General features: G+C 47.0%; 1 protein-coding gene across 4 annotated transcripts in view; it reads left to right on the top strand.

Moving 5' to 3' along the window:
• Window positions 1-508: 508 nt before the first annotated feature.
• LAS1L (LAS1 like ribosome biogenesis factor) overlaps window positions 509-22,279 on the top strand; it is a 62,870-nt gene continuing 41,099 nt past the window's right edge. For 3 of the 4 annotated variants that reach the window (XM_075940833.2, XM_006136144.5, XM_025178017.3), the window contains exons 1-6: window positions 511-722; window positions 2,509-2,634; window positions 2,837-2,906; window positions 5,500-5,581; window positions 7,570-7,764; window positions 12,541-12,587. In XM_075940833.2, the coding sequence (XP_075796948.2) occupies window positions 556-722; window positions 2,509-2,634; window positions 2,837-2,906; window positions 5,500-5,581; window positions 7,570-7,764; window positions 12,541-12,587 (687 nt within the window). In that variant the 5' untranslated portion in view covers window positions 511-555. Of the gene's footprint in view, window positions 723-2,508; window positions 2,635-2,836; window positions 2,907-5,499; window positions 5,582-7,569; window positions 7,765-12,540; window positions 12,588-22,279 lie in introns of all 4 variants that reach the window. The other variant, XM_025178018.3, reaches the window with a different exon arrangement.

Below are 22,279 nucleotides of genomic sequence, written 5' to 3'. Positions count from 1 at the left end.
TGGAAGTGAGCTGGGCTGCCTCACCACTTTAAATGTAGAGCCACAGCAGGGGGAGGCCCCTGGACCCAACCTGAGCCAGAACTGAATGGGGCTGGTGGCCAGCCTGCTAAGAAATGGACTGGCAACGGGGAGAGGGGCTGCGTGGAGTCTGCAGCATTCACCTGCGAGCTTGTGCTTATGGGGTAATTGACTGCACTTTGACATCCCTAGCAGGGGGAGGAAACCCCTCCCAGCCCGGGAGGGAAGGGGGAATCCCAGACTGTAAGGGGCGGGGAGGCGCTGCCGAACTCGCTTCTCGGCAGAGGAGAACACGAGGCCGGATAGGGCGGGGCGCTAGCCCAAGCAGCGCTCGGTCTCCCAGCAGGCGCTTACCTACTGGGTTGCTAGGAGACGCCGCCCGGCGGACTACTACGGAGCACGCGCGAACAGACTCCCTCAGCCTGGCCCCGCTTCCTTTCCCCTCGTGCTCAGCGGAAGAGGCGGGCGCTCCCTGCTATCTCGGCTTCGATTGGCTCAGCGCTTTCGAGGCCAGTGGGTGGTCTCCGGGCGCGAGACATGGCGGGGAGCGGGGCTCGCGCGGGGCCCGCCAAGCGCCCGCCGCGGCGGAACGTGGTGGCCTGGCGGAGCAAGGCCGAGTGGGACCAGGTGATGGTGGGGCTGTACTGCGGGGACTGCCGGCTGCAGCGGGACGCGCTGGACCGGGTGTCGGCCTGGCGGAGCAGGTGAGCGGGGCGAGGGGCTGACTCCACAGCGCCCTGGTGTCCAGCCCGGGCTGTGGGCGCCCCGCATCCAGCTGCAGCGCCCGAGTCTGTGGCCGTGTCTGGACTAGCCAGAAGGTCAGCGCGGCGGCCCGTTGTCTGGCGTCCGGGTTAGTGGCTCTAGACACCCCCCCATTGAGTGTGGATGGCGCCCCCATCGACGACACTGGCACCTAGTTCTGAGGAGTAAGGGAAGTCAACAGGAGCCCCTGCTCGGGTCGGCCTCCCGCTGTGAAGCCGGGGGGCAAGATGGAATTAAGGTCTGTTAACTCCAGCGTTTAACAATTGGCTTAGTCGAACATCTGGGTGAGTATAGACTAAGGCTGTCAGTGGGAAGTCAGCAATACGATTAACCTATAAAACTAGGCCTATTGGTGAGTCTGGTTGACTGCACTCATTTCCCTTGCTTCTGTATGGGGGGGAAAGGGGGAGAGCAGGAGCCTGTACCTGTGAGGAGCTAGCTTAATTTGCACTGAATTTACCTCCCCTCACGCTGCTGCTTCTGATAGAGGCAATAGCATGCAAGGTGAGGGGGTAGGCTGGAGCAAATCCAAGCGGGGAGCCAACTTTCAAGACAGCTCCCTGCATGTATTGGCTCTGCTGACCCACTTGCCCACCTCCCCCAGGCCTCGATGGTGGGGAGAGCCAACTAAAAGCAGGTTTTCCCTCAGCACTGGCTCTGCAGTGCCGCCCCCTCCTCCCCCCCAATCGCTGCTGATTCTATTGTGGAGGGTTCAGATCTCTCTCTCTCTCTCACTCTCTCACACACACACACACACACACACACACACACACACCCCCATCCCATGTTGCTGCTTTTGATACAGCAGCAGCATGGCAGGGGGCTCCACAGGAGTGGGGCTGGTAGCACACTGGCTTCCAGCCCTGCCCCCCAAGGACTATTGAATTATCATGTAACCGACAATAGGTTTTTGTACAGTTACACGACTAGTCAATTACCCAATATCTAACATTGGTAGTGTAGACATGTCCTGATAGGGTGCAGGAGCACACTACTATGATCCTTCTCCACTCTGGCACCTCCACCATTACCAGGAAGCAGTTGACATGGGGCTGGAAGCAGTCAGGGTAGAGCAGCCCCTGTCCACTTATGGCTGGTGGGGGAAGAGGGTGGGGCTCTTCGGTTCAGCAGGCTGGAGTGGTCCCCTCCTGCTCCCATTTAGTTTATGAACCAGTTAAGTAACATCTAACAAGTTAATTAACACAGGCAGGTGGCCCCTGCTTTTCACCTTACAGCTCTGATAGTGTGTTTTGTTTCTGACCTGCAGTGTACCACTCCTTCCAGTCCTGGGACCTTTGTGTTGCTGTTGATGCTCTTTAATACAATTCTCTGTTGATACACCTTAGTCTTGACTTGCAGCACTTCCTACTGGTTGTCTTATGGGACAGCCCCCCCCCCCCTTCCCCAGTCCCAACCCAACCCAAAACACTCTCCTGGACTCCTCTCTTCCCCAACTCTACCCCAGAGTCTTTACACGTAGCTGGAACCTCACCTGGTTCCCTCCCCCCATTTCAACTGACTATCCTGCCTAGAGCTCCCTTCCTGTACCCTGAATTCCTTTCTGGCTGTACTCCAGAGACTGCACTCCAACCCCAGTTTAGTGAGCATTAATGGCCCTCCCTACAATTTCCATGCTTGTGTGACCCTCGGAGTAAAGTTTGCTTATGCCAAGGCCAAGTAACTTATTGCATGGAGTAAGATGTTTTTCCATGTTTTCCTTATCTCTAGGTATGGGAACAGAATGCCTTTAGCTGTGGATTGTACAGCAGATCTGATTCGCTGTAAAATCCTGGATACATCTGGCAACATGAGGTCTCATGAACTAGTCCTATCCTATGGTCTGGCTCTTGTGAGGTAAGACTAAAAGGTTTTAGCACAGTTGGAAAAGGACCTACTGGGGGAATGCATTTTTTTTTTTTTTTAGCAATTCTATGTTGAAGTTCCCTAACAGCAATATCCCAATTGAATGTATGGGTTAACTCTGCCCATATGTCAGGTCTTCTGTTAGCAGTTTTTAATCTTTGAAATATTCTTCTCGTTTGTAACCTATTCATAGATTTGTGAATCTAATCACAGAGCGGAAGCAGAAAATTGTCAACATTCCCTTGAGGCGTCTAGCTAAAGAGGTACTTTTGAATAAGAGTTCCTGGCTGGTTTTTATGTGCATTTAGACATATAAAGAGAAGAGAGGGAGAAGCAGTTTTGCTCACTGCCATGCCTCCCCACCGCCCCCAAGCTGGAGCTTTGTCCCCACAAGCACAGGGAAGCTCTGTTCTTGCAGTTCACTGGCTGGGAATCATAACCAATGGGAGCTGTGGAGGGTGGTGCCTGTAGGCGAGCCCCAGGGAGCATGGAGCCATCTGTCCTCTGAACACCCCTTTCCCTGAGCTGCCCTAAGTAAGCACTTTGCACCCCAATCTGCTGCCCCAGCCCTGAGTCCCCTCCACACCCTAGCTCCCTCCTAGACCCCCCTTACTCCAACTGAGCCCCCCCTACACCCTAACTCTTGACCAGAACCCACCTAAGTTTCCTGCCCTGACCCCACTCCTGCACTCCAAACCTCTTGCCCCAGCCTGAAGCCCCCTCCTACATCGTAAACACCTCATTCCCAGCCCCACCTTAGAGCCTGCACACCTTCCCCCCACCAGAGCCCTCATCCTTCCAACCCTGAGTTCTCTCCCACGCTCTCAATCTCTTGGCCCCACCCATCACATCTCCATAGTGTGTGGAATGAATTATGTGCACCAGTGATTAAAAAAAAGTTAGAGGGAACACTGCCTGTGGGGCCCCCCCATAGGGATGTAATATCCTGTGTAAATTGTTACCTGCCCACTGCACCAGAGCCTCCCTCTGCCCATGGCACAGTGGGGCTGGCTTGGATGCTCTGGCTGAGCCAAGCATTCCTTCCAGTGGCTAGGTGTATTGGCCAGGTGGGGTCCGCCCCACTGTGCCTAGCCATGGGTGGGGGGGCATGTCAGGTGGGCTGGAGCCCCCCTGTGTGGTACAGAGGACCCAACTGGGCTGGGCAGGGCCTGCAGTACCAGGTTGCTCCAACCGGGTGCTGGTTAACCCTTTACATCTTACTCCGCAGTATGTACTTGCGTGTCTTGGCTATTGAGCTGTGATTAGATAGGGTCTAGTTTAAAATCCTTTGGAATTTAAGCCCACTGTTAAAATCTTGCTCAAGAGGCCCAAGGCTAATACGACAATAATCCCCTGTACAATGCCAGTGTCCTGTCTCCTTTTGAAGTGGATAGCTTCAAAAGAGAAATGGACCCCCCAATCCCATCATGAATACCAAAGCTCAGGATCCTGCTGGGGTAAAGGGGTTAAACTAAAATTTGAGCTGAATGGCAAGAGAACTCATGGGGTAGTGATGTCTTTCCTATTACTTGTTTCAGGAGTAGCCATGCTAGTCTTTTTTTTTTTTTTTTTTGCTGAAACAAACCACAACCACCAAACAAACAAGGACTCCAGTGGCACTTTAAAGACTAACAAGTGTCTCTCACAAAAGCTTGTGCCCTAATACAAGTCACTTCAGATGCTTGAAAGAAAAAAAAAAAAAAAAGATACAGGATGGGAGTTTAATTAGCAATGATGTCCTGCTCACATCTGTAGCCCTTCCTTTTTTCTTTCCTCTTCAAAGATCTAAAGTGACTTCAAACATCTGAAGTGACTTGTATCTCATGAAAACTTATGCTCAAGTGCCCCAATTCATTTGTTAGTCTTTTAAGTGCCACCAGAGTCCTTGTTCCTACTACTACTGAATGCTTTCCAGGGGAAGGGCTGAAAGTGTCAATTATAATGGACTATACATAGCATTTAAGATTACACTATAGGTACTATGCTGCCTTATGCACAGGGTCAATGTCTGTTTGATCTTTAACTTTCCTGATTCAGAAAATTAGTAATACAAGGACAATAAAATCTCAAAGTACTCCACTCCTTGTCCAATCAAAGCTCATTTTTAAGGGACGTCAGAGTTGAACAAATGTTGTAATGTATTTAAAATAAAATACGAAGTGGGTCTTTGCCCACGAAAGCTTATGCTCCTACACTTCAGTTAGTCTATAAGGTGCCACAGGACTCCTCATCGCTTCTGCAGATTCAGACTAACACGGCTACCCCTCTGATATAAAATAAAATTGACTCAAAGATTTCTCAGGATTAAGTTATTCAGTTAAATGAATCCTGGTGTAAATCACACTTATGAAAAATGTTACCTACTATTGTTTCATGCAAGACCTACAATTCTGAGAATGAAAAGATGAGGGAGGGAAGAATTGCTTGCAGTGTATTTTGTGGATATTCAGTTTTACTCTTTTCTGGTCCGTGACCTTCCCCTGTTGCTTGCATTGATCTCTAACAGTGTTGGGGAAGAGAGACTTATTTACAGTATAAAAACCAAACCGGTACTTGGGGTTGGTGTATGACCAGAAGTTACTCCTCGCTGACTAGATTTCAAGTTGATTGTCCATTTAAAGTTGCAAGAAGAGTAGCAAAGGGAGAGAAGGTAGCATCAACAGGCTCGTAATGAACTGAAGAACTGTTTAGGCAAAGATGCAGGAATACAGTTCTAGGCAGCCAGGATTGCATAGGAAAATGTCCCAGGCTGTGAGGTGTTTTTACCTCTCTTCCATGCTTGGTGTCTGTTTGCCTGCACACCTGCCTGTGTTTAAATGCAATGCCGCTTGTAGTAATTTTGTGGTTCTTTCAAAGATGAACATCCCAATATGGATTGTGAACCTTCGCCATGATCTGACCCATGGGAAATTGCCTCAACTAATTGCCTGCAGAAGAGGTGAGCCATATATTTACATGGACACTGTGTGCCTAAGGCAGTGGTCCCCAACCTTTTGGGGCTGCTGCATGCCCGGGGGGTAGGGCCAGCCCACACACTGCATGCCCGGAGGGGGTGGGGGGCGCTGCGCCATGGCGCCTGCAGGCACAGTGTTGAGAACCACTGGCCTAAGGAGACTGTTTCTGGGAGCTGCTAGGTTTTGTATTTTGGCTGCTGACAGGTACTGTTTTCAGTATTCCACTAAGTGGTGCTGCTGGACATGGATTTACTGTTTCCATGGCAGACAGAAGATCCACAGACTCCCAGAAGAAATCAATGTGGAGACAGATGTGGCATCAGTCCCAGATGGTTGGGCAAACAGGGCCTGGACAGATGAATGTGACAGGGGGACAGTAGCCCTAGAGCAGAGGAGAATCTGGAAAATGGGGTGTTAAAGCATTATTCTTCAAAAGCATAAATCAGGTTTTACTTTGGGGGCAGCAGCATGGTATGGATGAAAGGATCACAGGAGGGGAAGAGGTAACGAGACAGATGGAATGAAGACGACTGGCCCTTTCCCTCCAGAGCTTCCTTTTGGAGAAGAGAAAGGGGGATCTAAAAACTCAGGATAAGAATAAAACTGAAAAGTTTCTCAGCCCAACTGGAAGGGATGTGGGGGTAGGAAGTGAAGGGGAAGGACTAAGGAGCCATTAGTTTTAAGGGAAGGAGTGACAAATGGAGATAGCACCACTTTATGGTAATTGAAAACTGGGTATCATGTTGTAGGTGCTCCTGTACCCCCTTCTGTCTGCCATCTCTGGCTGCAGGAGCTAAGAGGGGCAAGGTGCTGGGTTTAGTTCTCTTGAGCAAAAAGTAATACGTTTAAGACAAGATTGTCAGACTTAAGTGTTCAAATTCTGACACTTCAAGTTCCTCTATGTAGATTTGGTTAAGAACTCCGCAGAGGTGCGGAGAATTGGCAGCCCCCACTACCATAGTACTGATGTACTAGATAATCGCTTTTCTAGCAGCAAAATTCCTTTATCTAATCCAAGGTTTCTCATCCCTTGGATGGGGACCCTAAATTGGGTCACTGGAATGTTTCTAAAGGTCAAGTGGCAACTCCTGTCCCACTGGGCTCACTTCCCTGCTCCAGGCACTGCAACCTCAGGTCCTAGCATCATTCAAGACTGGCCCAGCCATCATGACAACAAAGTGCAGATAGGCCACATTTGAGTGTCATTGCAGCCTCATGAGCTAGGGCACAAGTCCACTAACAGATTTGGTGCACTGTGAGAGACAGGGTCAAACCTGAGCAGTGCTGTAACCCCTCCCCTTCCTTCCTTCTCCCCCCCCCCCCCCCCCCAAAGTTGTGAAGCCCAGCCAGCCCATAGGAATTACCACTGGAATTAGTGCTGGGCCGGCCCTCCCCTCCCCTCAGGCTGGGGGAAGGGGGGCAGGACCCACCTAAAACTACCCTCTCACTTCAATCCTCAGACTATTTACTGGATTATGACATCATAATCCTTTACAAATTAGTCCTTAGACCAGTGGTTCTCAACTTTTTTTGGATTCATCTTGAGCAGATACTGAATTCTTACAAGTGGTTAGAGTAGTGAGATTGTGATTAGGAAAAAATAGGTAATTGTATGTGTATAATTTTCACACAGGTAGCACTAATTAGGTGCTTGAATGCTACAGTGATGGGCACAGTAGAAGAATCTGATCAGTTTCCAGAACATTTGTGTCTTGGACTGAAATTGTCCATTGTTAGAACCTAACAAGTTGACAGCTGACAACCCCCAGCATTTTCTTTGGGTCTTGGCTGTCAAATGTTCCTTTCTTAGCAACAGGACACATTATCCATACCACTTGCATTACTAAATTCAGAGATGAACTAACTCTAGACCTTAATTACTAGTGTATATTTAGCCTTCTGTATTCTAATAGTGAATTTCTCTGGGCTAAAGACCTGTTACAAATCTGTGTGTTGCTGTGTTTACCTTTAGGTTGTGATGTGGTGCTGGAATGGTTACGGCGGACATACTGGAGCCGTCAACTGGGCAATAGTCTGGCTGGAGAATGTGAAGAAGAGCAGAATGAGGAGGCAGAGGCAGCAGCAACTGAAATAGAGATGGACAGTGACACAGAGGAGGCTCAGAACCCACAACTACCAGCCTATCAGAAACACAAGGAGCTTCATGGTAGGTGTTTGGGAAACAGTGAGAGGTATCTGAGTTAGATCAGCATCTTCTAGTAACTGGGAGCTTACAGAACACACATGTACTGCTACTGTCACTTGATCGATATGCTCCCTGTTTGAGGCTTCCTGCTCCAGAGCAAGCATCCCATGCACTGAAGTTACTGACCAGCTGTCAATTCCTTGTGACAAGAGGTGGGGTTGTTGGGCTTTCCCCTTAGTTGTTTCATTGGTCTTACAATGGCTGGTCTATTTGGGTCTTCCATTACTTGAACCTCCATCCAGGTGGCTTAAGTTAGGTGTCCCTTTTGGATATCTAAGTCCAGCCGTAAGTGATCAGGCCCTAAGCTGGCTCTTTTCAGATGCTCTCTTGAAAATCCTTTTGCCCAGCTTACCCTTGAGCCAGCATAAAGTCCTTCCAAATCAAACAATTGAATAGAATGTTGAGGGGTGCACTCCCCTCAAGCAGGATCCTGGGTCAAAGCCTCCCCACAAGCCTCCTTGTGGCCAATGGCTAGAATCCACGTCTCAGTTCCCCTTTACCAGGATAGGTATATTGCCCCACTGCCAGATTCCCAAATGGCAGTCCACGCTAGAGGGGTTAATATGGCACTGCAGCCTGCGTCCAAATAACAGTCCCCTCTATCTTGGTTAATATGGCTCAGTAGCCTGGATCCAAATATCAGTTCCCTCTGTAGGGGTAAAGATGGCTGAGGTCTAGTCCTTACAGCACTCCCCTCTGTGGGGGTAAACACGGCCCTGAGGCCAGCCCACAGGCCTAAGGTAAACTACCTCTGCACAGGAGCACTACAGAGTGGGGGGTAAGGGAACCCCCGCCCTCCCTCTCCACCGGGTCCCATGCTGAGTGCCTGGAGGACAATCCTTCACCTTGGGCTACTTCCTACTGTTCTTGGAGTGCTGCTTTGCTCTCACTGCATCGCTTGGCCGGTCAGGTCCTCACGGATGGTCTCTCTGGCCATGGTTGCAGATGCTGCTGTGGCTGCAGCAGCAGCTGAGGTGATGGTGGCTGCTGGGACTGAGGCTCCTACTCTGGAGTGCCTTCCCCTCTGGCAGTCTGCCCAGAATGAGCTGCCTCAGGGCCTTTTATACTCAGGCTCACCTGTTAGCATGCCCAGCAGGGCCATGGGGGAGGGGCTCTTTCAGCCAGCTGAGCCCAGCCCATAGTCTGTTCTACATATAAGCCTGAGATGCCCTGTCACACAGAATCACACGCTTCTTTCACAGAATAGCAAGTTTCAGGGCTTCTCTTTGTTCCATTAGTAGAAATACACAAAGTTATACACTAAATTAAATGCTGGGGGGGGAAAAAACAAACAAACTTTGTACCCTGTCTAAAAAGCAAACAAACAAAAACAAAACCCACCTTGGTTTTTGTCCCACTTGAGGTTTCTCTTCTGCTCCCCATTTCTCTAGCTCCAGGACTGCCTCCCTGGAACTTAGCCCCTTGTTGCAGGGATTCACTACAGGATTTAGCTCCATTCCTTTTCTACCATCAGCCCATAACTACTGGGCTTCCTTCTTTCAGGCCTTACACCCAATGCAGGTGTGAGAGGGTGGGGCTGATTAAACAGGGCTGGCTAGCCCTGGGCCTTCTGGCCTTTTAAGGGGCAAGCTACCCTGTTACATTCCCTTAGCATAGGTGGTAGAATTGCTCTTCAGGGATTATGGTTTTGTCTGGATCTGACTTCTCATACCAACTGCCTAGATTTCAGCACAAGTGCTGTTCTTGGCAGTGGAAAACCCAGTATCAGAGTGATAATATATATTACATTGGAATAATTTGGTGTTAAAACTGATCAAGCCAGGTGTCAAACCCTGACTGTAAATCCAAGGGTTAATTCCAAATTCCCCACTTGTCATTCTCCCTACTACATTCCTAAAAAAGCCAAGATCATCTGTTTAGTCCAGGGATTTCTGAAGTGTTTTTCTATTGAGTGGGCATAATCAGATAATCTAAGTGACATCAGTTGGTGCCCACAAAACTGAATGCAGAATAGGAGTCTCTTTTATTTAAAAATAAAACAAACGGACTCTAGGTATACATCATCAGTCCAGCAAGTGCTGAATAGGTCCCTTTTAATAGCAGAAGATACCTTCAGAGAGAGAGGTCATCAGTATCAAATGAACAGTGGACAACAGAGGTACTGCTCCTTTTTTTCTATTCCTATGTTTTAATTTACTGTTATCTTAAGCCAAGTATTAGAAACCCCCAGCTGGCCAAGTAACCTCTCTGAAGAAGGAATTTTCAGTCAGTTTCAGCTGTAGCCTGTCTGTTTTCTGTATTTTCCTGCTTTATCTGCAGACACATGGGCTATGTCTACACTAGCAGCTTCTTGCCCGAGTAATATGCAAATGAGGCTAAGCGTGGAATATCGCTGAGCCTCATTTGCATACCTAATGAGCCACCATTTTTTTCAGAAGAGGCTTTTGTGCAAGAAGGAGCATCTACACTGCCCCTTCTTGCACAAGAAAAACCCTCTTGTGCAATGCCGTTACACCTATTACTTTTCAGGAAGAATGGTATTGTGTAAGAGGGTTTTTCTTGCACAAGAAGGGGCAGTGTAGATGCTCGTTGCGCAAGAGTCTCTTCTGAAAAAAATGGTGGCTCATTCGGTATGCAAATGAGGTTCGGTGATATTCCACGTTTAGCCTCATTTGCATATTACTCGCGCAAGAAGCTGCAAGTGTAGACATAGCCATGCTGTTCAGCCTGGTCCATCTCCTCTTGTTGAAGCAGCGCTTTTGCTTTCTCAAAATCTATTTGGATCAGTAGCAGTCTTGTGTAACTGAACAGTGGTGCAGTTATGAAAAGCATTGAGCAGTGAATAGAAGCTGAAAAGTAAGAAGCAGTTCTCCCATCAGAAGCAGTTCTAATGCCTCTGAAAAAAGCTAGGTTAAGAGGAAGAATGTTGGTTGCAGTGTTTATCAGTATGTTGATTTCTGAATGATATTGAATTTAGGGGGTCACAGTGTAATAAAACTTTGGACAGAGGCGCACTCAACCAGAAGTTATGACCTTGATGCAGGAATTACTGGGTGAAATTGTATGGCCTGTGTTAATGCAAAAGATCAGACTAAATGAACATAATGATCCCTTGTCGCCTCTGATTTATTTATTTATTTATAATCAGTAGGTCTGCTTTCAGACCTTGCCTCTAGTTGTGAGCCCAGCCTACTGTACATGGTGGTTGTGTGTGTAAAGTTATCAGGAGAGAAGGTTTTGGCTGAAGGAGCCAATATTTTATGTGTTGACACTAGGGATGTCAATGAGTAGTTGACTAGGTGGTTAACCAATAAGCCGAGACTTATTGGTTAATCTTGTCGGCTACTTGCATCCCCCCTGCTCATTTGCTGCCTTTGTATAAGAGGCAGCAGGGAAGGGGGTGGAGGGTGAAGCAGGAGCCAGTGCTGAGGGAACCTGTCTAAAAGCTGGTTCCTCTCAGCACTGGCTCCACAGTGCCGCCTGCCTACCTCCCTCCCGCCCCGCTGCCTCTATGAGCAGAAGCGAGGGGGAGGCTGCCATGAAGCAGCCCCGTCTACGGCAGTTCCAAGCTCTCCGCAGACAGCAGCTGCTCCGCATCTCCTGGAGCAGCTTCTGTCTGTGCCGAGCCTGGGCCCTCTGTGGGCAAATGCTGCTTTGTGGTGGCAGCACCTGTCCATGGGGGGCCCAACCTCCCTGAGGATGGGCTGCTCTGCATTCTGCACCACCACCAAGAGAAGGGTAGTGTGGACTTAGTAATAATTACTATGGTCACTGTAAGTTGACCTAATAGGTCAACTCATGGTTTTAGTTCTAATATGATTACATTATTTAAGATAGTGAAATCTAGAAAATATTCTGAAGAACTCCAATAAGACATAATCAAAATTCAGATGATTGGACAGCCTGATTGCAGATAAGTCAATGTTAACATATGCAGGGTAATGTGTTTTGAAAGAATTGTTACATCCTTAACCAGAAATGAACATAGTGTCCTGGCTATCTCAGAGATGCAATAGAAATAGAAGAGCTACAGAAATAGACGGACATTTAAGAGATGAGAAGAAATATTTTTTGACTTACATAATTGGCCTGTGAAACTTGTTGCCACAATATATCCTTGATGCCAAGAGTTTAGCAGAAGTACAAAAAGGATTGGATGTTTGTTGGAATAATAAACATCCACAGTTGCATTACTGAGGTGTAACGGCGTTGAGACTCACTGCTACAGTGCCTCTTGCTGGTCTCCTTGGGAATCAGCTCTTCAGTGTTGGAGCACCATCTGATGGCCAGTGTTTCACCCTCAGTTACCTGTTCCCAGCAGGGATCCCTGGTTGGATGGGGGAGAAGTGGGGCTGCAGAGGCTGGGGAGCTCCAGCCCAACTTGAAGCCCTGCAGGCTGGAGCCCAGTGGCATTAAGGCCGGAGTGGAGCCAACTGTAAGGGAGGGGGAGTGTCCTGGGAGGCTAGTGGCAAGGTACCTCCCCATATCTGGCAAATTGTCTCATTTGGGATGGGTCAGGTCCTGAGGGTGCTGGACAAGGAAGGTTCAACCAGTATAATTAAAGAATTGCCACTGTTGGATTTATATATGATGTGTATTTCAGTGTCTTATGGTTTGAGTAAGAATTGAGCAGTATGTAAATGGCTTGCCCAAGGGGATCAGTTTAGAGGGAATAGCTCACTAGTTCCTTAAAGAGAGAGGAAGGCAAGTGAAATGGAACTTTTGTTAGCTCCTCATTACCTCTTATTTAAATTATGTAATTGTTTTTATTTCTAGAGAAAGTCAGAGAGGTGCTGGCGTCCTATAAAAATCAACAGTTTGGGGTAAGTGCAATTTGACTAATTCTTTGAGTGCTACTTCTTTTCCTATTGTGCAGTGATTCTGTGCTTTTATCACATCTTCTTATTCAAAGACTGAGCTTTCTCTATGCTACACAGCTTTTAGCGACATGGCTACGTTCCTAAAAGTCTGGCAGTATGAAAGTTGTTTGTTGGCATTTTTTGCTGACAAAATACTTCCACCCACCCCCACAAGCAGGGTTTGCATTGTTCAGCAAAGAGCATTCCTGCTCACAGTGAGCTGCTCACACTACCACTTGCCACTGCAAAACTTTTGTCTTTTGGAAGAGATGGAAGGTGTGGGGGGGGAGTTGTTGTTAGTGTAGACCAGGGCTACTCAACACACAGTCCCTGGGCCACATGCGGCACGTGGCCCATTTTTTTCGGCTTGCGGTGCGGTTTGGATTTACGCTGGGCACAATACTCAGCCTGCGAGGGGGAGCCAAAATAAGAGTAGTCAATATAATAGTTTTTTGTTGATATGCTTTTTAGTAGTTAAATTCCTGGACTGTCATTGCTCATTAAAAGTGCTGTCATAAGGGTGGAAATCGGGTAAATATTGCATTTTATTAATATCAGCAGAACTGATTTAAATGGAGCCTGCGTGTTGTGTTGTCTTGCCTTAATCTTTGTATTCTTGCCCATCAGTGTGAAAGAAGCTATTTGCATGTATATGCAGCCACACGTAAGCTGCATCCCTCTGCATGTTCTGAGAGTATCATTGTGGTCCTCAGGGCTTCCAAAGTTGAGTAGCCCTGGTGTAGACACAGCCTGAGAAATTGACATGCCTTGCAGGGCCTGACTTGGAATATTTGTGTGAAAGATTGGCTAGTTTATTATAACGGAAGTCCCATTTTAAAGGGACAGTCCTGTACTTAAAGCCTTTTACATGTGTCCAACTTTTTCTTAAAAATTGGCAAATTGTCCCAAAGTTTCTTTCTTCACCCATCAATACTGGTGGGGTCTTGCTGGTGGCAGCATCTCTGCTCGCCAGCTGCCTGCCCCCCAGCAATGAGTGGGATGAGGTCCAGTGGCCGACAATGAGGGTTGGTGTGCACGGTTGGTGGAAGGGTGACAGTGTAGTACCTGGGGCCAGCTGCTTCTCCTGCTGATCTGGCGTGCAGCAGGGACTATGCTGACAGCTCTCAGCCAGCAGGGCCGTCTCCCTATCCTTTTTCTAGCTGCCACTGCGTACAGTGGTTGGTGAGTGCAGACAGGTGCCAGATGGCAGCCGATTACATATCACCTCTGCTGCCCACTTATCAGCCTTTTATGTGCTTCCATTCTTGCTGTTCTCTCCCTGCTTTGCCCCTTCAAGCCCAGCCCTGCTGCTTCTCCATATACTCCCATCCCCCCGTCGGGGCTCCCAAGGTGGAGAACCAGCCCCTAATCAGAGCACTGAGTTCACCAATAGCCTGACCAGCAAGCACCTTCATTCCCTACTGCCTCTGGCTAGGCCAGTGCCCCCAGGAAAACCTAAGACCCACTGATCCAGGACACTGGTGAGGAAGAACCAAATCCTGATGTGGTGAAGCCCTGCACTGAGCTGGCGAAGAAAGTCTCTCTGCCCCTCATGTACGCTTTGGAGTAGCAGGAAGGTGGTGGAGAGGAGCAGTTTCCAGCTTGTTCACACCCTGACCCTGAAGGCTCCATTGTAGTCCTCGGGGTAGCATCTTAGCATCCTTTTCATCAATCCCAGCCCTGGGTCTTCCTCTGTCCCCTAGGATGCCCTGTCTTGTAAGGTGCACTCCTTTGCTGAGTGACCTCTCTGGCTGGGTTCGCTGAAGCTCCTGCAGTCAGATTCCCTGGGCCCTGGTACACATTGTATCCTTAGCGCTTAACCCCTTCTTGCACCGCTGTAGCAGAGGAACAGCTGGGTTATCTTGGGAGCCAGAAGCAGCCTGACGATATTAGGTGCCTTTTGACACTGTGTGGGCAGGAAGGGACAAGCAACTTCTAGCCACATCGGTGGGTGGGGAAAGAGGAGGTTTCCCAAATCATTCCTCCCCCCCCCCCCCACACTCCTGTGCTGCACGTGAAAGTAGCTCCCATCCCTTCCCTCCTGCACCGTATCAAAAGGCTGCTGTTGACCACATTCTAGTGAGAACCCTAGCAGAAATCTGGGGAGGGGTCATGCGACCCTATATTCTCCCCATCCATTTGTTGCCCCAAGAAGATGCTGTACCTTGTACCAGGAGAGGTGGTTCCATTCTGGTAGCTCAGCCTGAGATACAGGGAAGAGTGTGCCAGGAAAGAGGGGTTAGGTCAGTCAGTCAGTCACACCACTCCCTCATGTGAGAGGTGTTATAGGAGAGTGTGTTTGTGAGCCCCTTCCTCGTTTGAACCCTAAGACTTTAAAGATAGAGGGTAAATAAAAAGAAATACTGCACAGTTGGATTCTTTTTACTAGTGCTTGGTCTCAATGTTAATTTGAATGTTCGTAAGATTGATTGCCATTGAAGTTGCTTGATTATGAATAATTTTACCAGGTGTCATGCACTGAGCATAGGGAAACTTCACCCTAATCTTAGGAATCTTTTTTTCCTTCCCAAATATCTTTAAAACCATTCTGGGAGCAAAACCTGCATAAGAATGTCACTTCAGTAGGTCTGATGCTTGTGCCCATCCTGTTTTTCAGGAACATGCGTACACACACATGCTTTTTTTTTTTTCTAGTTCAGAAGTGCCAATTCTTATCTAAAGTATGAAAGAACTGCTGTGAGTAAAGGAGCAGTTTATCTAGTGGGCTGTAGATGGGGCTCTGGGCATTGCTGATGAAAAGAGAACTCTTATTATGGAACCTGGTTGTGTGGATCATCAAAGCAAAGCAGTCACGAGCTCCTTGCAGAGAGCAAGAAATATGGGCTTCTTGTGGCTTCTGAAATGTTTACACATTGCAGCATGGTTGTTTGTGTTTGTATGTAATGGCCCCAAAACTTTCTCCGCAGATCTTGTGCCTTCCTATTCCTTCAGGGTGCTTACCAATGTTTTTTTAATTATTGGACCCAAAGCCTTTAGGAACTGATTAATATCAGTCGTTTCGAAACAGGTTAAGGTTTTTGGTCCAGATTTTCTAGTAGCTAGCCTGCTATATTTGTGTCAGGGTTCAGCTGCTAGGAATAGTGCTGAAAGGTAGGAGACATGGATTTTACTCTTACAGAAATTTTACCACTGACTTGTGACAAATAATGAAATCTCTTGACAGCAATAATGATATTTTAATGTCCTTAGTAAAGCATGTTGAGAGACCCTGGTTGACAGGCACTTTAGAAGACCTTCAGATAGGGGCTAAAGCCCAGGGGAATCTATTTGGGCTTTGGATCAAGCCTGTTGAGAACACTTCATCTCAATTTCCCTAAAGTTATATTTTTCAGTGACTCCTTGTTTTCCACCATACAGACAATTAGTTAAATCATAGGAGAGAACTACAGTTAGCAGCTTTATAATGCATTTGGAATAAACATCCAGATTTCTCTTAGAGGTACATGTGGAGATAACATCCCATTCCCAATTCCTAAAATCCTTGGGAAACTGTATTTGGTAGTTGTATATGAGAATAATATTTCTCTCTGAAAAATAAGACAAGACTATGCAGCACTTTAAAGACTAACAAGGTGGTTTATTAGGTGATGAGCTTTCGTGGGCCAGACCTACTTCCTCAGATCAAATTGTGGAAGAAATTTGGCATGAACATAGATACCAAAGGGATACAATTAAAAAAAAAAATCTCTCAAAAATGTTACTGCTGTTATAAGTAGCCTGATGATTAGAACTGAAAGATTAGATTGGAAATTACTTTTCTAGTTTATTCTGTTTGTTTCACAGTACTTTCATAGAAGGTCTCCGCGAAACTGGCTAGACACGGTCAATGTCCTTTTCCTCGGCTTTTACAACTAGATCTTTACAACAGTGAGAGAGGGAAGAGAAAAAAGTCACTAAATGAATAGGAAATTGATTATAAAAGTACACAAACTGGCAGCAGAAGGGAAGTGGAGAGGTTGGTATATAACCTGGAATTACTTTTAAACATATTGGCTAGATTTCAAGATGACGGGTGTGTGTATATAATGTTTCCCTCCCTTAGTTCTGGGTCAACTGCAAAAGAAAAACAATTTTATTTCATCAGAATGGCATGCATGAACGGCCATGTGTAAATGCCCTGTTATTGATATCAACTAGCCAAATAAACCCTTTAGCATGCTCCTGCTTCGGAAAACATACTCTCCGCTCATGCTAGCCTGTGCACAGGTCTTTTTGTCAGACATCTCTTAAGTAAGGTGTCTTTCCAGTCTGTGCTTATTAGCTCTGGGAAAAGCTTGGGGATGTAGCTGATTAATGGAAAATACATCTTCAGTGGAGTAAACTGTGAGAATTTTCCTCTTGTTTTTAATAGATGGACTATAGCATTTTGAGAATTTTTTCCCAATCAAGAGTGTTAGAGATCCATGGACAGGATCTCTGCAAAACTCCTAGTTGAATGCTTCCTTTTTGCCTCATTCATTTTTTGTTTATTGGATTATGTTAAATACATTATCTGAATTATAAGTTAAAAGGTATAACTGTACAGTTTTCAGCACATAGGTTGGTTTACTGCAAAATCATTGCTAAATATCTGCTGGGGAATACTTACATATTTCTTCCAGAGTTTAGGGAGGTGGGTCAGATGTGGGGGAGTAGTTTCCTTTTTTGGCTCCATTTTGGGTACAATAAACCACATCTAGCAATGAAGTTCTTCAGTACTGGGATCCGCAAAACTCCTTTATCATTACAAATAAATATGATACAGTGCAATGGTGTGACAGGTAGTAAATGGGCCTTAAAAGTCTCTTTTTGCAGGACCACTGACCGGGAAAAGTGAGGGAGTAAATGGGACATTTCCACAGGGCCCGGTGTTTCAAAGGGCCTGGAGCTTCTGACTGTTGCCCAGGCTCCTTTGTATTGCTGCCAGAGCACTATGCCAAGTGCTCCATGTGGCTTTGTGGGCTGAAGGGGCCCAGCAACACTCTTTGGGCGGTGCCAAGGGCTGACTGCCTCAAACCCACCCCTTCTTCCCGAGGCCCTGCCCTTTCTGGGGACATGGAACTGCCCTCGCCACACCGTGCGCTCGGGCCCAGGGTAGCTGTTTGCCCCACTGCTTTTTAGACAGCCCAGGCACTGGCACCCTTTCCTGGAGCAGAGCAGGAAGTGACTGTTCTAGTAACTCAGGGTCTTGTGTATATGGTATTTTAGTAGTCTGACCAATGTTATTTATAGTGTCAGCACCTGGCAGTGTAGTGGAAGAGTGGGGAAAATGGATAGAAGGTGACATAGTTTCCCTGTGTAGGAGGGGAAGACTTCTAAGTACTCTCTTTTGTTTTTAAAACAATTGATTCATCATGTGATTAAAATTCCCCAGACCCTTCTTTATTGTCCTTCCAGCCTCTGCTCTTTCCTTAGTACCAGTATTCAAGGAGAAAATCCTGTGCAATCAAAATCACGTTTAGTGAGGCATGAACTTCATTGCTGCAAATCCAAGAAGTTCCAAATGACTGAAACTTGACTTTACAAATATTGAGATTTTACAGCACAGTAAGCAAATTAGCTTCATTTTAAAAGTTCAGGGAAAATTGCTCCAGAGAGGCTAAAAGGTTTCTCTGGAATCCTACAGAGATGTGAAGGCAAAGTTGAGATTAAAACTCAGGAGTCCTGAGTCCCAGTCTCTGGTTTTAATTAGGGATGTCAGCATGCAGACGAATACATGATTAACCGACAAGCCTTGGCTTTTTGGTTAGTCCTTTCGACTACACACACTCCTCCCCCTCCACTCCCCAGAGGCAGCGGGGATGGGGAGGGGGAATGGGAGCTGGCTTAAAAGCCAGTTCCCCACTAGCACTGGATCTGCGAGCTCTCCACCATCCTGTGCTGCTGTCTCTGCTAGACAGGCAGCAGCACAGAAGCTGAAGGGGGAAGGCTGAAGCCAATACATGCAAGCTCCCCGCACTTATTGGCTCCCGCAGACCCACCTGCCCTCTCATGTTGCCTCCTACAGAGCAGCCCTTGTCCATGGGGGTCTGAGCTCCCCGTGGACAGAGGCTGCTCTGCATCCCCCAGAGTAACCTCTGGTCCATGTCGAGCCCAGGAAGCAATGGTGGTATAAGGCATCTTTTTGAGCCCTGTGCAGATACAAAATTGGTATCTGCAAAAATGATTCATGGATATAGCTTTCACATCTGTGGATGCAGATACCTGTGGATATCTGCAGATTTGCAGGACTTTAGCCATCTTTATATCAGTATATCCACAGTAGGGAGGTTATACTGCTTTAACTACACCGGTAAAGGTAAAATCACTGTATTGATTGTAACAGTGAAACAAAAAATAGATCAGACCTAGGTGAGTTTTTTTTTTTGAATAAATACGCTAACCCAGTGGTCTCCAACTCTTAGGCACAAGATCACTTTTTGAATTTAAATGCAATCCTGGATCTACTTCAAACCCAAATACCCTTGCCCTGCGTCCTTCTTGCCCCTACCTCAACCCTTCTTTGAGGCCCTGCTCTGCTCACTCCATCCCTCCTTTTTTCCCCATCCTTACTCACTTTCACCAGACTAGGGCAGGGGCTAGTGGTGCAGGCTCTGGTCTTGGGCTACAAGTTAGAGGTGTGGGAGGGACTTTGGCGGAGCCTGAGGCAGGGAGTTGGGGTGCATGAGGGAGTTTAGAGTGCAGGTTGTTGGGAGGGAGTTTGGGTGAAGGAAGGACTCAAGACTGGGGCAGGGCAAAGCTTACCTCAGGTGGCTCCCGGGCATTGATGCAGTGGTGCTAAGGTAAGCTTGCCCCTCTCTGACTCTATGCCAAACCCAAAAGCAGGTTGCATGACAAGCAGCACCTCCTGGGGAGGGCAGGTGGTGCCACACACTGCCCCCTTGCCCCGTCTTTGGGCGCCACTCCCACATTGTTATTTGCCATGGTTCCCCATTATCAGCCAATGGGAGCAGCAGGGACAGTGCTTGCAGGCAAGGGCAACATGGGGAGACCACCTGCCTCACCTCCCTCAGGGGCTGCAGGGACATGCCAGTCACTTTCAACAGCAGCACGGGCCCAGGGCAGCAGGGAGTCTGGCTGTTAATAGTCCAGCAGCACAGCTAGGCTAAAGCAGACTCCCAATTTAGCTGCAAGTACCTCCAAGAGATTGGGTGCGATTCCAGAAGACTTCCCAGTAGGGATGCAAAAGGTTAAACAGTTAACTGGTTACCTGGTAATTATTACCTTTACCAGCATGCTTACTGGACAACAAGTGATCTGGAGGGCCCAGCTAGCAGGAGCAACTCCCACGTCCACAGTGAACCTGGCCAGCAGGACCCCGGCTGCAGTGGGGTGGCAGGGCTGGAGCAGCTCTTGTGGCTGGTGGTTAATTGGTGACCAAGCCATTTAACTATTTTACGTGGTTTTTATATCCCTACTTCCCTACCAATGTTGTGCATATGGTTCGGGGAAAAAAATAGAGGTAATTAATTTTGTTATGTGCACCACTATTGAACTAAGGTGCGCCACCAGCAGAAACCAAAAACCTAGTTATAATATTTTATATATATATTTAAAAAATTACCATAGAGATAATTACTCCAACCATGACAGACTAGGTATTTTAGAACTCACTATTCAAATCAAATTAAATTAAGTAAAAGAGAGAGATTAAAAATTATAAAATGCACAGACCAGTCAAAAACCTAAAATAACACATTTTGAAAGAAATAAAAGAAGTAACAGCAATACAAGTATGTGTTGGGTCCGGAAGTGTGTGTGAAAGACGTGTTTGTGTGAGTGACAGACGCGCGGTGTGTGAAAGTGACAGAGATTCGCATTGCTCCTTTAAGTATGCAGCACACATTCAGACATAGGAACGGCTGCCAGCAAGCTCCCTCCATCCTGAGCATCTGTACCCCTCTCTGTGGAGAATGGGGTACAGATGTTCAGGACACCCTGACATTAGTCTGACATCTACCTCCCCAACCCTGTACAGCAAGCAGGGGGATGGTGGGGAGCAGCTCCAAGGCAGAGAGCAGGAGAAGCATGACAGTGGGAGTGGAAGGGGGAGGAGCAGATAAAGTGCTGGCACTTTATAGCCTCCAGGACACCTGTCAGAGGTTCCAAGATCTACCAATAGATCCCGATCACCTGGTTGGTGACCACTGCTCTAACCTAAGGACTCATTCCTGCACATGATCATGTTTATCCAGCTTGAAGGTATTTTATTGTTTTATGATATTTGTCACATCTCAGACTTGTTTTAAGTAACAAAAAATATCTGTTGCACCTTGTCATTGTGACTATTCTAAGCAAATTAAACACTCATAACTTCAAACAGGCACAAGAAATCGCAGTTCCCTAGGCTCTTCCAGGGCCCAACTAGTGTTCGTTCAGTATTATCATCTGCACAACAACTTCTGCACCTACTCCGGTGTTTGTAACTCCTTAACTTTCCGTATTCATCAGCCACCTCAGAACAGAATTTTGCAGGAAGGCCTATTTGTGATTCACATAAAGTGCTGCATTGTCTTTAAAAAACAAAACTCTGAGCACATGAAGGGTTGGCCTGCTTGTATCATGTATGTATCATTTGAGTCTGATTTACACTGTAAGCTTAGCAGTGCATGGCCATGTCTATTCCAAACAGGGTCCAACCCCACGATGTCAGTGCTCAGCAAATTAATGTCATCTACCCCCGGCGTACAGATACTTCAAACCAGAAGGCCTGTTAAGCCACGTCTCTCAACAAGAGACGTGCACTGCAAAATGGAATGAAATCCAGTGCAAAGGACCCTATGCTGAGATGTGTCTGCATCTTCTCCCATGCATAAAAACTGCAAAAGCGTGTCACCAAGGCATTAAGAACACTGGGAAACGTGCACTTTCAGTGATGTCACATCTCAAGCAGCCTCCACTAGCGTTACGCATATGGATTTCCACTTGTAAACAGAAGGTGCCCTCCACTGGTGATGGAAATGCCACTTGCTCTCGGAGCAAATATTCCTAATTAGCACAGTGTGTAACTTGTACTCCTTTGTGCTAAAGCGTGTGTGTGTATGGGATAAGGATGTTAAATTGCGGTTACCAGGCTAATCGTACAGTCAATACAGTTTGTAGTGACTATAATTAGTTGATAGGACTGCTATGCAGAGTCGCAGTGGGGGTAGCCACCTGTGCTGTGGCTCTGTATTTTAAGTGATAGTACCAGCTCCTGCTGCTCCTCCTTGCTGCCTCTATCAGAAGCAGCAAGAGGGAGAACGACTAGTCGAGTCACTACTCGACTATCGGATAAGCTTATGCTTATCAGATTGTTGACGAGTCACTACATGCCTAGGGTGGGAAACTGAAGGTAAGACTGATTTCTAGAGTGGTAGCACATATGTCTAGTATTAGTCTTTTCTGTTTTTGCTATAGGACCCCTTGCTTGCTGTTTTTCATCTATTACATCCTGTATACTGCATAAATCATTGAGCTAATTTGACACTTTGGTTTCTTCCACACGTTTAATATTAATGACAGAATCCTGATTCAAGTAGGCATTATCTGTTTTTACTGCTGGAGACTTGGGGAAAGAGATGGACTTGCCAGGAAGCAGAGAATAAAACTAACAAATCCTAGAACATAGCTTCCTGCCTCTAAATCCTTGATCATGTTCCTCTTTCAGTTTAGGC

The sequence above is a fragment of the Pelodiscus sinensis genome, chromosome 13 (genome assembly GCF_052426305.1).
Source record: "Pelodiscus sinensis isolate ZL-2025 chromosome 13, ASM5242630v1, whole genome shotgun sequence".
Classification (NCBI taxonomy): Eukaryota; Metazoa; Chordata; order Testudines; family Trionychidae; genus Pelodiscus; species Pelodiscus sinensis.
Note: the sequence above shows the minus strand (reverse complement) of the source record. Positions and strands in the feature narration are given on the sequence as shown.